We start from the raw sequence: 13,584 nt of genomic DNA, 5'->3' as shown, positions 1-13,584 counted from the left end.
GTCTGGGAGAGAACATTGCATTCTGGAAGAGGTTTGAGATATTTACTATTACACACCCCAAGCACATTGAATACAGTGGGCTACAAACAAACAAACACAGAGACAGACAGACAGACAGACAGACAGACAGAGAAAGAGAGAGAGAGAGAGAGGACACAGAAATGGTTTTGTCCGCAGAGTTGAAAACATTATTATTATTATTATTATTATTATTAGTAGTAGTAGTAGTAGTAGTAGTAGTAGTAGTAGTCACATGATACCTGAAGGTCCCCAAGCGACTTATGATGTAGATTCTGGACGCCATTCTTTATAGGTAAGCATGGCATGTATACAGCAGCTGGTGAAATCAGAGACAGTGATGTCTAGATGGACTGAGCATCTGTAAATGCTCAAGTCTTGTGAGAGCTCGTAAGAAAGTGTGATTAGTGTGAAGACAAAGGGAGTGTGTTGTCAGTAGATGATTGGCTCAAAGGGAGTGTTGTCAGTAGATGATTGGCTCAAAGGGAGTGTTGTCAGTAGATGATTGGTTAGAGTTGATGCTAAGGTTATGACATATAACTGCCTATATAAGTTTGTGCCTAACCGTCACTCAACAGTTAGGGTGTGTAGTCTGCTCCAGTGAAGCTTTGCAGAAAAAAATGACCTTAAACCAGGCTTTGGCTTCTTCATTGAGTCTCCTCCAAAATGAACCCGTCGTATTTTCCACGACATTTCCTGGTGTAAGAAGTGGGATGTGAGGATTTCCTTTCTGAGGTCACCTGTGGGGGAGAGTCAGGGCAGCAGATTGCATGCACCGTGAGAGGTAAGAAGACCTCAATTCAAAAATCCTCACACTAGCTTCTCACTCCCCTTCCCAGGATACTTGGATGGGTGGTAAGAACTCCCACAGATTCTTGAAGCCCCTGCATTAAGGTCTCCCCAACTAGGTCAACACTCAAAAAGAAGGGTAAGCAGTCCTTTCTCACTGTTTTGGGTGTTATGTTTTGGGAATGCTCAATGAACCGTGTTTGAAGTCAATACTGTTCCACCTTGCTGTCTGTCAGGGATGCCCAGCGCCTTTCTATCCTGTTTCTTTCCATCACTTGATAGACTTCAATACTGGACAAAATGGGAGGATGCGTGTCTTGTCCAGATCCTAAAACACCTTTGGGATATATGTGCTTTAATTATGGGACCTGTTTGGGACTCAAACCAAAAGAAAAATTTATTAAACCGGCCCACTGGTGGAATGCGTATAAGTATGACAAGCCTGATTTGCAATTTCCAGATGACAGCACCTTTGATTTGGACAAACTCACCTATTTATGGGGACTTTGGAATCCACTAAGCCTAGGCAGATGGATTATTGGTTCCTGTGGGAAGAAGAGCCTGAATGCAGGTGCCAAAAATCCATAGTAGCAAGCCTTCAGGACTTGAACAAAAAGTTGAAAGACCAGTTAGACAAAGAGAGAGAAAAGAAAGAAAAGGCATGCCAATACACCTGGCAGCTGTTATATCCATTTTTGCCAGCCACCGCCCCATTGCTGCCTTACAGTGAGGGAGCAGGAGACATCTTGGACACATGGGCCCCATTTGCCTCACTGGCTCCTCCCCCGCCAGCTCTGGTTGGTGCCATCTTGCTGGCATTGGCAACACCCCAGCAGGTGACACCAATAACACCAGTATCTACACCAGACCAACCCAATCCAACTGCTGAACTTTTTCAGCCTTTTTCTCCAGAAGAGACAACCTTAAAAGAAAAGTTTTTAACTCTAACATTGCAAGACCTGCAGACAGGACTGAGTCCCACTATTAAGGCTAAATATGAGGTTGTGGCAGCTACAACAGATCACTGCACCCATCCAAAAAATTGGAAGTACCGCAGGGATTCTTTCCTCCCTGCCATCTAATGAAGCAATCTTCCCGGGATGTTTTAAAGCCACCGCCTCGGTAGGACAATTTTCTTTGCAGCAGTTTCTGCCCCAAATTGCCAGTGGACAAACCACTTATGTGCATGTACCATGACCTATTTAATGATTTGGTCCCATACCTTCCCAAAACTCAGGGAGGCTCCAAATGAATTTCAGGAAAAGCTCCAGTGGATTTTTTCCATGTATAATCCAGTTTGTACGGATGTGAACCAGCTGCTTTCAGGGTTGCTAGCACCCAAACAAAAAGCTCCCTAATAGCCCAAATGGGTATGGGTGATGGAAACACCGCCCTAGCCTGGCCAACTGAAGACCCTGGCCATGCTGCAGATGCTGAATGGGCACAGCTCACCCAGCTCAGAGGCAGATTATTTAAAGCCTGTTTGGAAGTGTAGCCTCCCAAACTAGATTGGAAGCAAGTTGAAATGTGCAGGCAGGGTGAGAAGGAAAACTCTGCTGGTTTTTACAACAGACTTTGCAAAATTTTAAGGCTCCATGGAGAGGTGAACTCCACCTCTGACAAAATGTGAGGCTTGATAGTTAACACCTATGTCAGTAGTCTTCAGCTCCACATTAGAAGACATCTTGAGACTGTGTTACTTGGATGGGCTGGGATGCCCACTGCCGCGGTGGTAAATGTGGCAACCCAAACTTTCAATCAGCAGCAATCAGACCAAACAAACAAAAAAAAGACTCTGTTAGCCCTGCAACTGACTGATTACAAGCATCCTGCAAAAGCTAAATGCCGCAAGCTGGCTGGAACAGACAGCCACCCTGAGGTGGGTGGGGAAGAGGAAGAGGGTGGGTTTAGGCACCACCCCATCAGACCCTCCCTAGTGACATATGTGCCTATTGTAAGCAGCCAGGTCACTGGAAAAATGAATGCCCACTATGACCAGCAGGTGGCGCCCAAACCTCAACATTTCCAAATGCTGATGCAAAACAGTTCAAGCCACAACATTTTCAACAATGACGGGATGAGAGGATGAGTGTTAATCCTTTACAATGTCTTGCTATCTCTCCTGTTAAGGCATCTGATGCTACTGTGAATTTGTCTATTGCTGGTAAAACTCTTCCTTTTCTTGTGGATACAGGTGCTTCCCTTTCTACTATCTGCTCTGTTGATTGTGACTTGCCATCTTCAGGCTGTCATGTTTCTGCAGTTGGGATTTCTACACAACCCAACACCTTTCAACTCTCTGCCCCAACTGATGTCACCATTGGTCCTTACTTTTCTTTTGTCTTCTAGCTCTCCAGTGAACGTGTGGGGATGATTTATTGTAGCCTGGATGGTGTATATTTAGACCTACCTGCCAATAATTTACAATCTCTGTTTACTCTCTTGGTAGAAAGAGACAGTGAGCCTGAACAGGTACCAGGCAGCCCAGATACTGCTATCTAACCTTCCTTCTTCCATGTGGGCAGCACACCCAAATGATGCCAACAGCTTGCCGACTCAGTGCAGATTTGGTATCCTCAGAAAAATCCTTTTCGCTCTATTTGGCTATATCCAATTTCAGCAGAAGCCATAGAAGGCATCAAACCTGTCATTGCATCTCTTTTGTCACAGGGCACTCTAGCCCCAACAGCTTCACCTTGTAATACTCCCATCTTGCCTGTGCAAAAGGAGGGATGATTTGACTCACAAGAGCAACCCATCTTTTGTTTCATTCAGGATTTGAGAGCAATTAATCAATTTGTTATTCCTAGTTGTACCCAATTCTGCTACAATTTTGACTACTATTCCTGCCTCTGTTAATACTGTTGTTGATCTTTGCTCTGCTTTCTTTTCTATACCTCTGCACCCCGATTCCCAGTTTTTGTTCACTTTTTCCTGGGAATAAGGACAACTAACTTGGACCAGATTGCCTCAAGGATATTGAGACTCCCCCTCCTTGTTTGCCCAAGCTCTCAAGAAGGACCTGGACTCTCTTGTGTTTCCCCAGAACTCTGTGCTGACACAGTATGTGGATGACTTGTTAATTGCTTCTGATTCACTGCAGCCCTGTATGAAGGACTCTGTGTATCTTCTGCAGCAACTGGCCACCAAAGGACATAAAGTGGATTGAAAGAAACTTCAATTCTGTCAACCAGGGGTACAGTACTTAGGGCATATGATTTCTCAAGGCAAATACTGTTTGACCAAAGACCGTACCACCTCAGTGCTCAATTTACCCAGACCATGGACCAGGAGACAATTGAGAGACCTATTAGGGACTGCCAATTACTGCAGATATTGGATTCCCAATTTTTCTGCCCTTACCAAATCTCTTACAACACTAACTTCAGGGGACCTTCAGGGCCTTATTGACTGGACTGATGACTGTGAACAAACTTTGTCTCCCTAAAACAGGCCCTGGCACAAGCCCCTGCACTGGGTAGACCTGATTATACTAAGCCATTTCTCCTGTAGTGTCATGAAAAGGACCCGTTGTTCCAGAAGTCTGAAGTCTTGGTCCAAGGGCACTTTCTGACTATTTTGGTACTACGCTCTGTCCACACCCTCTCTGACTCATAGAAAAACCCAGTACTTGTCTTCCCAGCATCAAACTAAGTATGAAACATTTCTTCTTACCCCTTCATATATTTCCTTTCAATGCTGCAACTCTATCAATCCTGCTTCCTTGATGCCCCTTCCTACATATGGTACCCCTAATTTCCTCCCCCCCCATGATTATCTGGAAGTTGAACATTTGTCCACTCCCCATCCTGATCTTCAGGATACCCCCTTGTCAAATCTGGACCTCACTGTGTTCACTGATGGTTCTTGTTTCAGAGACCCCGATGGACATCTCTGCATGGGCTATGCTATCTGCACCCCATATTCTGTCCTTGAAGCATTTTCCCTACCTACCTTGCGTTCTGCTCAATCTGCTGAATTGGTTGCATTGCTAACTGAAGGCCGATCTGCCAACATTTTCACTGATACGTCTTATGCTTTCAAAATTTCCCATTTTGCTAGACAAATTTGGCAACACCAAGGCTTTCTTACATCTGCTGGATCACAAGTCTCCCATGCTGCTCTCATTTCCACCCTTCTCCTTGCCTTACAGCTTCTTTCTGTTCTTGCTATTATGCACTGCTCTGCTCACACCACAGGTACAGACCCAGTTTCTTCAGGAAATCGAACAGCTGATGCAGCAGCCCTCAGTGCTCTTCCCTCTCCCCACCTTCCTGCTATTGCTTCTGTTATTCTACCTTCCTCCCTTCCTGAACTTACCGAACTTGCTCTCTTGCAGGAAGCAGCCCTGGATTCCAAAAAAAGATCTTTGGGTTCATTCTGGCTGCCACCTGCATACTGATTCTGCTTGGCAGGATGTCTCTGACCACCTTGTTGCCCCTGTTTATCTTCTATTCCTGCTTGCTCAGGTGTCACATCAATCTGGACAACTGAGCAAAGGGGGGATGCTGACCAAAATTTCTACCTTTTGGTTTGCTTCAAATATCACCCCTATTCTGGCACAAGTAGCAGCCACCTGTCCAATTTGCCTACAACTTAATGTTGGCAAACCACTGAGTCCCACACCTGCTTCAACTCCTTGGGCCTATGGGCCATTCCAACATGTTGAGATGGATTTTATTGAAATGCCAAAGTGCCAAAATTTCTAATTTGTGCTAGTAATGATTTGTCATTTTTCTGGTTGGCCTGAAGCATTCCCCTCTAAACATGAAGATGCCACAGCAGTACAATTCAACTCAAATCAGGGATCAAACTTTACGGCAAAGGTGGTACATCAACTTCATACAGCCCTGGACATTCAATATAAGCTGTACACTCTGTATCACCCTCAGTCTTCAGGGTTGGTTGAAAGATGCAACCAGTCATTAAAAACAAGACTGGCAAAGTTATGTGCAGAGACAAATTTAAAGTGGCTAGAATTTCTTCCATTGGCTTTGATGGGGATGCATAACACCCTAAACAGAAAACATGGTCTGACCCCTCATGAAATTTTATTTGGTTGCCCTATGAGCATAGGCCTGACACCAAGGCCTGCACACTTACAGCCATTATTAGAAGGTCAGGAGGCACTCCTGATCTACTGCATTAATCTTGCCAAAGTGTTGAGAACCATCTCTTTCCAGGCCTGTGAAGCAGCACCTGTGCCACTGGATGTCCCAGCTCAACATCTCCAGCCAGGCGATTGGATCCTGATCCAAGAGTTCTGTCAGAGAAACTGCCTCCAGCCAAGGTGGAATGGCCCTTTCCAGATCCTGTTAACAACCTATACTGCAATCTGAGTAGCAGAGTGAACAGCCTGGATACATGTGTCCCATTGCTGAAGGGTCCAGTCACCCAGTGAGAGCCTAGAGGACAAGCAACCTGATCCAGACTGGCCTCAGTGGAAAAGAGACGTGAAGAAAGACACACACCCCAGAGGCACCACATAGTTACGACTTGAGAACTGAACCTAGAAGTGCCTGGGGGTATAGTGCGCCCGGCTGGACTTCGCCAAAGGTGGCTGAAGATAGAAGAAGCTCGGACAATGAATCTGAAGAATTGCCTGAGAAGGCAAGCTAAATAAATTCTAACTAGAGCCAATGAAGTGCTACCCCTTTGGATGACCAGCTCCCCAGGAGGAGATAGGGTTGTCTGAGGTTGTGAGTAGCCCATTGGACTCTTTTGGACCCCCATGTACTGAAACTGTGGGATCAGTTACTTGCTGGGGGAGAGAAAAAGGAGGATATATTGCTTTGTTTTTGCTAACAGGTTTAATCATAGCCATAATATGGGTCCTGTGGGATATGGGGGTCTGGTCTTAATATTATGCAGTTACTCTGGTTTGGTACACACGTAATGGGGAAAGAACTAGTTCTTAAATCTAATGGTAAATCTTGCCAGATGAATGAATAGAAATACTTGGGTTTATATGCATAGCCCAACCCATGAAAAAGGAGGTATTCCCTTAGTTGGGGTCCCACTGAATCTGAATGGTCTTATCACAGATGCCTGGCTAACACATGATGCCTCTTCGAAGAGCCTTAACACCACCCAGTATGTAGCCCTGTCTGGATGAGTTAAAGGGGAAATTTGCTTAAAACTCATGGGGACCCAACTTGTCAGACGTAGCCAGTGTAATTGGACTCTATAAAGGAGTAAAGGTAAATGGAGCATCAGTAACTCTACAGGGACAATTATGGAGGATAAGTCTGAAATATGGGAGCCATGGTGTGCAGTTCTTGGGTCCTGATGGCAATCACACTATAATAACAGCTGCACCAAAAATAAATCTAGCTAGGGTTATGTACGGTTTCGAAGGAGTAATACAGAGCAATCTGTTGACTATGCATACCCTGCCAGGAGTGATGCATACTTATTGGTGGATCTGTGAGCATAAGTCCTGGAAGAATTTGCCAGCCAATTCCAGTGGTAGTTGCCATTGGGACTCCTGGCTTCACAAGTCAGGATCATTGAGACTTTCCCCCAGGGATGGGTTAGGATTTACAGAGCCGCCCCGTCACAGGATTCTTGAGGCCTATAATGATCTCACCGCCCCTGCCGAAACTTGGCTATGACGCTTCATGCCCTTTTTATACTGAAGATTTGTGCCCTGCTCAAGGATTTTATGCATGAGACTGCAGGAGACCTTTCCATGGTTAATACTGAACTCCAACAGATGACAGCTGGCCTTACAGAACCGTATGGCTCTGGACTACCTCTTAGCAACTGACTGTTGCACCCAAATAGTTGATGGATCAGTAAACATCACAGGGTCTATAGAAAACATTCACCAGTTAGCTTCCAAGGTACATGAGATTAGGGAGGAAGGATGGCAGTGGACTCTGGGGGATTGGTTTGGCAGGTTACACATCTGGATAAAGTTGGCTCTCCTTGGCCTATTGCTGGGCATTTTATTCCTATTTGCCTCATATCTTATGATAACCTGTGTGATGTTTTGTGTCAAACACTCTATGCAAAAGGTAACACAGATATTGACAGCTGCCAAAGTAAAGCAAATGTATGTGGAGTTTGAACGATAAAAGAGACAAGGTGACAAAGAGGTGTATGCTATGATGCATATTGAGGTGGGACTTGAAGAAAGTCCCAAAGGGAGGAGTGATGTGGATTCTGGACACCATTCTTTATTGGTAAGCATGACATGTATACAGCAGCTGCTGAAATCAGAGATGGTGACATCTAGATGGACTGAGCATCTGCAAAGGCTCAAGTCTTGTGATAGCTCGTAAGAAAGTGTGATTAGTGTGAAGACAACAGGAGCGTGTTGTCAGTAGATGATTGGCTCAAAGGGAGTGTTGTCAGTAGATGGTTGGCTAGAGTTGTTGCTAAGGCTATGACGTATAACTGCCTATATAAGTTTGTGCCTAACCGTCACTCGACAGTTAGGGTGTGTACTCTGCTCCAGGGAAGCTTTGCTGAAATAAACGACCTTAAATCAGGCTTTGGCTTCTTCATTGAGTCTCCTCCAAAATGAACCCATCGTATTTTCCACGACATTTACATAATGTTAAAACAAAAATGAATAAAGCACACTATAAAAACATAACAAACAAAAACATAACAAACAAAAACATAACAAACAAAAACAAAACAATAGCAATAGCACCCCCATACAGCCACAGGAAGGTTTGGCAGCATATTAAAACAAAAGTTCATCTCAATCTACCAAATGCTTGGGAGAAATGGTATGTCTTCTACCTAGCACCAAAAAGATGACAATGAAGGTGCCATGTGGACCTCACTGGGGAGCACATTCCACAGATGGGAAGCCTCAATTAAAAAGGTCCTCTGTCTTTTTACCACCCACTGAACCTCCCTCATAAGGGGGACCTGGAGAAGGGCCTCAGTGGGTCTAAGGGTTTAGGTAGTTTCATATCAGGAGAGGCATTCCAGAAGATTGACTAGGAATGAGGAACCTGTGGCCCTACAGAAGCTGTGGGATGATGGTGACCTGACCTTCACCCAGAGGTCCCAGGACAGGTTACAACAGTTTTAATATGCATAATTAAAAACAATTAAAACCTATAATTACAAGATCACAAAAAATTGGGTGGGTCCTAAAGAGCTTGCTGCATCTTGACCATTTGCCATGCTGACTAGGGCTAATGGGAGTTGGAGTCCAACAACATTGGAGGGGTCACAGTTCCATACCTTTGCATCAGAGGCACTGGTTTTGCTAGGAACTTTCTGTGAACTTTGTAGTTTAGTATGATTTGGCTGCATCACACATTGCTTCTTCACATAATGGATAGCTTCACTTATGGAATTTGTAGCCACAGCTTGTGATTGCCATGAGTTTAGGTGGCTTTTAAAGAAGGTTAGGGAGGTTCATGAACTCTATCAATGGCTAGCGACCATCATATGGTAGACTGAACCTCCATGTTCTGAGACCTAAGAGGTTCGAATACAGGTAATAGGGATAGGATCACTTTGGCACAGTAGCAGCTGGTGGACCCATGTCAGTGGGGTAGTGGAATCTGCTCTTGGGTTTTGTCCAAACTTTCCCATCAGAGACATCCAGAGACATCTGATTCATCAATGTCATGCTAGCCATGTGTTGCTGTCCCCTGCCACAAATGCTCCTGGGACAACACTATGTCACAAATGCCTGTGCAGTGGCAGGGTCCGGCAAGGGTGGTAGTGGTGGTGATGTCTTTATGACACTTGAGCTAAAAGAGCATACATGGAGATGGGGGGAAAGTATGTACACTTGTGCAAAAAACCAACATAGGGTGGTATTCAATGTTGTCCTACTCAGAGTAGACCCACTGAAGTTAATAGACAGGATAACTTAAGTTCTTTCATTTCTCTGTGTCTGCTCTGAGTAGGACTTAGTTGAAGACAACCCACAGGCCTATAATGCCATATTATGTTTTGAAAGCTACAAACCACTTTATCGATAAATGGCTATATAGATTATTCAACATCAGTCAAAGATGACAACCATAGGTGTCTGCAGGAATTTTTCCATGGGACAGCAATCACTTCTCCACCAGGCAAGACCAGCAGAAAAAGTTTGGATTATGGGTGCTTCACTCTATCATCCAATTAGCTTGGATCTGCTTGGTAAATTGTCCAGTTAGCTTGGATCTGCTTGGTAAATGAATTGGCTAAAAACCCTGAAAGGTAAGAGCAGGGGAGTTTCCCACAAAACAAATGAGGACAATGATGCCTGCACATTTTGCCTTGTGCCTCAGGTTCTACAAATGCTGTAAAATTACTCTCTTTTTCTAAAATCATGGAAACTGGGGATTATGGCTCATCTGTGGGCTCCACTTCTTCACTTTGTCCTCCCTGCAGATGCCCATGATAACAATACTTAGTAACCATTTGGGTGGTACTTACCATCGGAACAATCATCACCTACGTAGCCTTCTTCACAGACACATTGTCCTTCGACACAGCGGCCAAGGTCGCTGCAATCGTTGGGGCAGGATTGTTTGCTGCAATCAGGCCCTTGGTATCCCTCATCACACACGCACATCCCATTGATGCAGTGCCCTCGATTACTGCAGTCTTTGGGGCACTGCTGTTGGCTGCAGTACACTCCAGTGAAGCCCTCATCGCACACACACTGCCCGTTCACGCAACGGCCTTGGTCATTGCAGTTGTTCACACAGGCCAGTTCTTGGCAGTCCTCACCAACAAAGCCTTCGTTGCACACGCAGACTCCAGAAACGCAGCGCCCACGATTGTTGCAGTCATTGGGGCATGTCTGTTCAGCACAATCCTCCCCTGTGTAGCCCTCGTCACACACGCACTGGCCATCAACACAGCGGCCCTGGCCGTTGCAGTCGTTGGGGCAGCGCAGTTCACCACAGTCAATCCCAATGAAGGCGTCATCACACACACACTTGCCATCAATGCAGCGTCCCTGGTTGTAGCAGTCATTGGGGCACCTCAGCTCTCCACAGTCCTCGCCCACAAAGCCCTCATCACACACACACTGCCCGTTGATGCACCTTCCATGGTTGTGGCAGTCATTGGGGCACTTCAAGTCCCCGCAGTCATTGCCCATGAACCCCTCATCACACTTGCACTGTCCCCTGATGCACCGGCCACGATTGTGACAGTCGTTAGGACACCTCAGCTTGCTACAGTCCTCCCCCATGAACCTTTCATCACACACACACTGGCCATTGATGCAACGCCCCTGGTTGTTGCAGTCATTGGGGCACCTCACTTCTCCACAGTCGATGCCCAAGAAACCCTCATGGCACACGCACTGTCCATTAATGCAGCGGCCATGCTTGTTGCAGTCTTCGGGACACTTCCGCTCACTGCAGTCATCTGCTGTGAATCCTTCATAGCACACACACACACCGTTGTCACAGCGGCCATTGCCGTGGCAATTGTTGGGACACGCCAGGTCGCCACAGTCCTCTCCAGTGAACCCAGCTTCACAGAAGCAGGTCCCATTAATGCAATGGCCACGGTCATAGCAGTCGTTGGGGCAAATGAGCTCGCCGCAATCATTGCCAGTGTAGCCTTCATCACACACACACTCCTCTTCCACGCAGCGCCCCCGGTTATTGCAGTTATTAAGACACAAAGGCTGGCTGCAGTCTGTCCCACTGAAGCCTTCCTTGCAGATGCACTGCCCATTCACACACTTTCCGTGCTCACTGCATGGCACCAAGCAAACCTCCAGGCTGCAGTCCTCTCCGGCATAGCCATCAAAGCACACACACTGCCCATCAACACATTTGCCTTGGTCACTGCAGTCCCCAGGGCATGCCAGCTGCCCACATTCTTCCCCCGTGTAGCCATCATCGCAAATGCACTTGCCATTGATGCATCGCCCCCTGCTGTTGCAATTCTGGGGGCACTCTGGTTCAGAACAGTTGGGTCCTTTCCAGCCAGGTTCACAGATGCAACCACAGACATCATTGCTGTAGTTCCCCCGTCCACTGCAGTAGGGTCTGGAATCAATGGGACCTGCACCTGTGAAACAAGAAAACACGTTGTCAACAAAAACACAACCATAGCAAAACAAAGAAGCATCAGATAATATTAGAAATGAGAGGATTTCTTTGTTGTCCCATGGGTTCTCTCTGCCTTGTGATCTATCCACGTCTCCCAAATTCTGGTCTTAAGTCAGAAAATTTCTAAAAATTAACCCTGAAATGAAACCTCATCTGCATTGGCATCCCGTTGGCTTCTAAAGATGCTTACACAGGCATTCCCTAGATCTCTCAACCCAGGACTCCTGTTTTAATTGCTTTAATGGGGTTGTTTTATTGCATTTTTAAATTATGGATGCTTGTATTTTAGTGTTTTATTGGTTCGCACCCAACTATGTACTTAGAGTAGACCCATTGAAAATAGTTAGACACGTCAGTTAATTTCAGTGGGTCTATTCTGATTAGGACTAATGTTGCGTACAGCCCATTGTGCATTTTAATTATGGTTTGTATTTTAAAGATTGCATAACTGGTTTTTTTTTTTGGTAGTCCAATAGGAAACCTATTTTGGCATTAAGATGATAATGATAACAACCACCACCCATTAAAATGGATAAATATCAATAACTCTGGTCCATTAATTTCAGTGGATCTCCTCCAAGTAAAAGTTAGTTGGATACAACATTGTCAACATCATAATTTGGTTCACTGGCTTCTTGGTCCTCCTTGGCATTCCTGATGCACACACCTGCCACACTGATAAAACGATGCAGAGAGAAATCTTGATGAATATGACTATGCATGATTGCACCGTCAGGGTTCACAGGATGAAGAAGTAATAGGGATGGATCCAAGGGCTTATATCAGGGATCTGTATCACTGGGCTCCTGCTAATGCCCAGCCTCTAGTAGGGGGCCTACAGCCCATCCCAAGAGCTTTCTGCCCCTCACTCTCCTTCTCCTTGTGGATGCTGTTTGCCCAGTGAATCTCAGGCCCAGGTGCCAAATGCGGCCCTGTCACATTCACTGACTCATCCCTTTTGCTGTGTCCTTGTTGCCTGGGCCTGCTACCTTCCATGCTTGTGTGTGTGCGTGCATGTGCGTGCAACATGGAGACACCACCTGCCATTTAGACACCCCACACACACAACAAAAACACCCCATTCAAAGCATAGAAAAATACCAGCCACATTGCTGAGGGGGATTATTTTGTGACTGCTAATAGGATTTAATATTGATTTCCGCCCCCCCATCATGTGTTGAATATTTTATGCATTTGTGCTCTGAAAGTATTCGGAGGCTCTTGGAAGAAATATTTGGAAATTAGGGGTATACATTATTAAACGGAATCAATAAAAGAAATACAACCTGTACTCATCATCCACCACTGGCCTTTCTCTAACATAACTCTCCATCCTGATTCATTTCTTTTTGTCCACTAAGATAGACTGGAGAGCCAGTGTGGTGTAGTGGTTACGGTGTTGGACTACGACCTGGGAGACCAGGGTTCGAATCCCCGCATAGCTATGAAGCTCACTGGGTGACCTTGGGCCAGTCACTGCCTCTCATCCTCATGAAAACCCTATTCATAGGGTCGCCATAAGTCGGAATTGACTTGAAGGAAGTACATTTACATTTTAAGATAGACTGAAAGCTGTCTAGACCAAGGATGAGAAAAAAGGGAGATTGGAATCCATCAGTAGAAATCTGGGTGATCTGCAGTAGATCACCCGGGATTTCTGAATCCCAATTATAAAACAAGAGCAACAGCTCCCTCCAACCCCCTCCCAAAAATGACAGATAGACCATAGCTCAGT

At 45.6% G+C, this 13,584-nt stretch overlaps 1 protein-coding gene across 5 annotated transcripts in view; it reads right to left on the bottom strand.

Annotated features, from left to right (window-relative positions):
* TNC (tenascin C) overlaps positions 1-13,584 on the bottom strand; it is a 122,350-nt gene that overhangs the window by 73,140 nt on the left and 35,626 nt on the right. For all 5 annotated transcript variants that reach the window (XM_061603957.1, XM_061603961.1, XM_061603962.1 and 2 more), the window contains exon 3: positions 10,210-11,808. In XM_061603957.1, coding sequence (XP_061459941.1) covers positions 10,210-11,808 — 1,599 coding nt within the window. The remainder of the gene's footprint in view (positions 1-10,209; positions 11,809-13,584) is intronic.

The sequence above is a fragment of the Rhineura floridana genome, chromosome 20 (assembly GCF_030035675.1).
Source record: "Rhineura floridana isolate rRhiFlo1 chromosome 20, rRhiFlo1.hap2, whole genome shotgun sequence".
Lineage (NCBI taxonomy): Eukaryota > Metazoa > Chordata > Lepidosauria > Squamata > Rhineuridae > Rhineura > Rhineura floridana.
The sequence above is the reverse complement of the archived record's forward strand: the minus strand, read 5'-3'. Positions and strand labels throughout refer to the sequence as shown.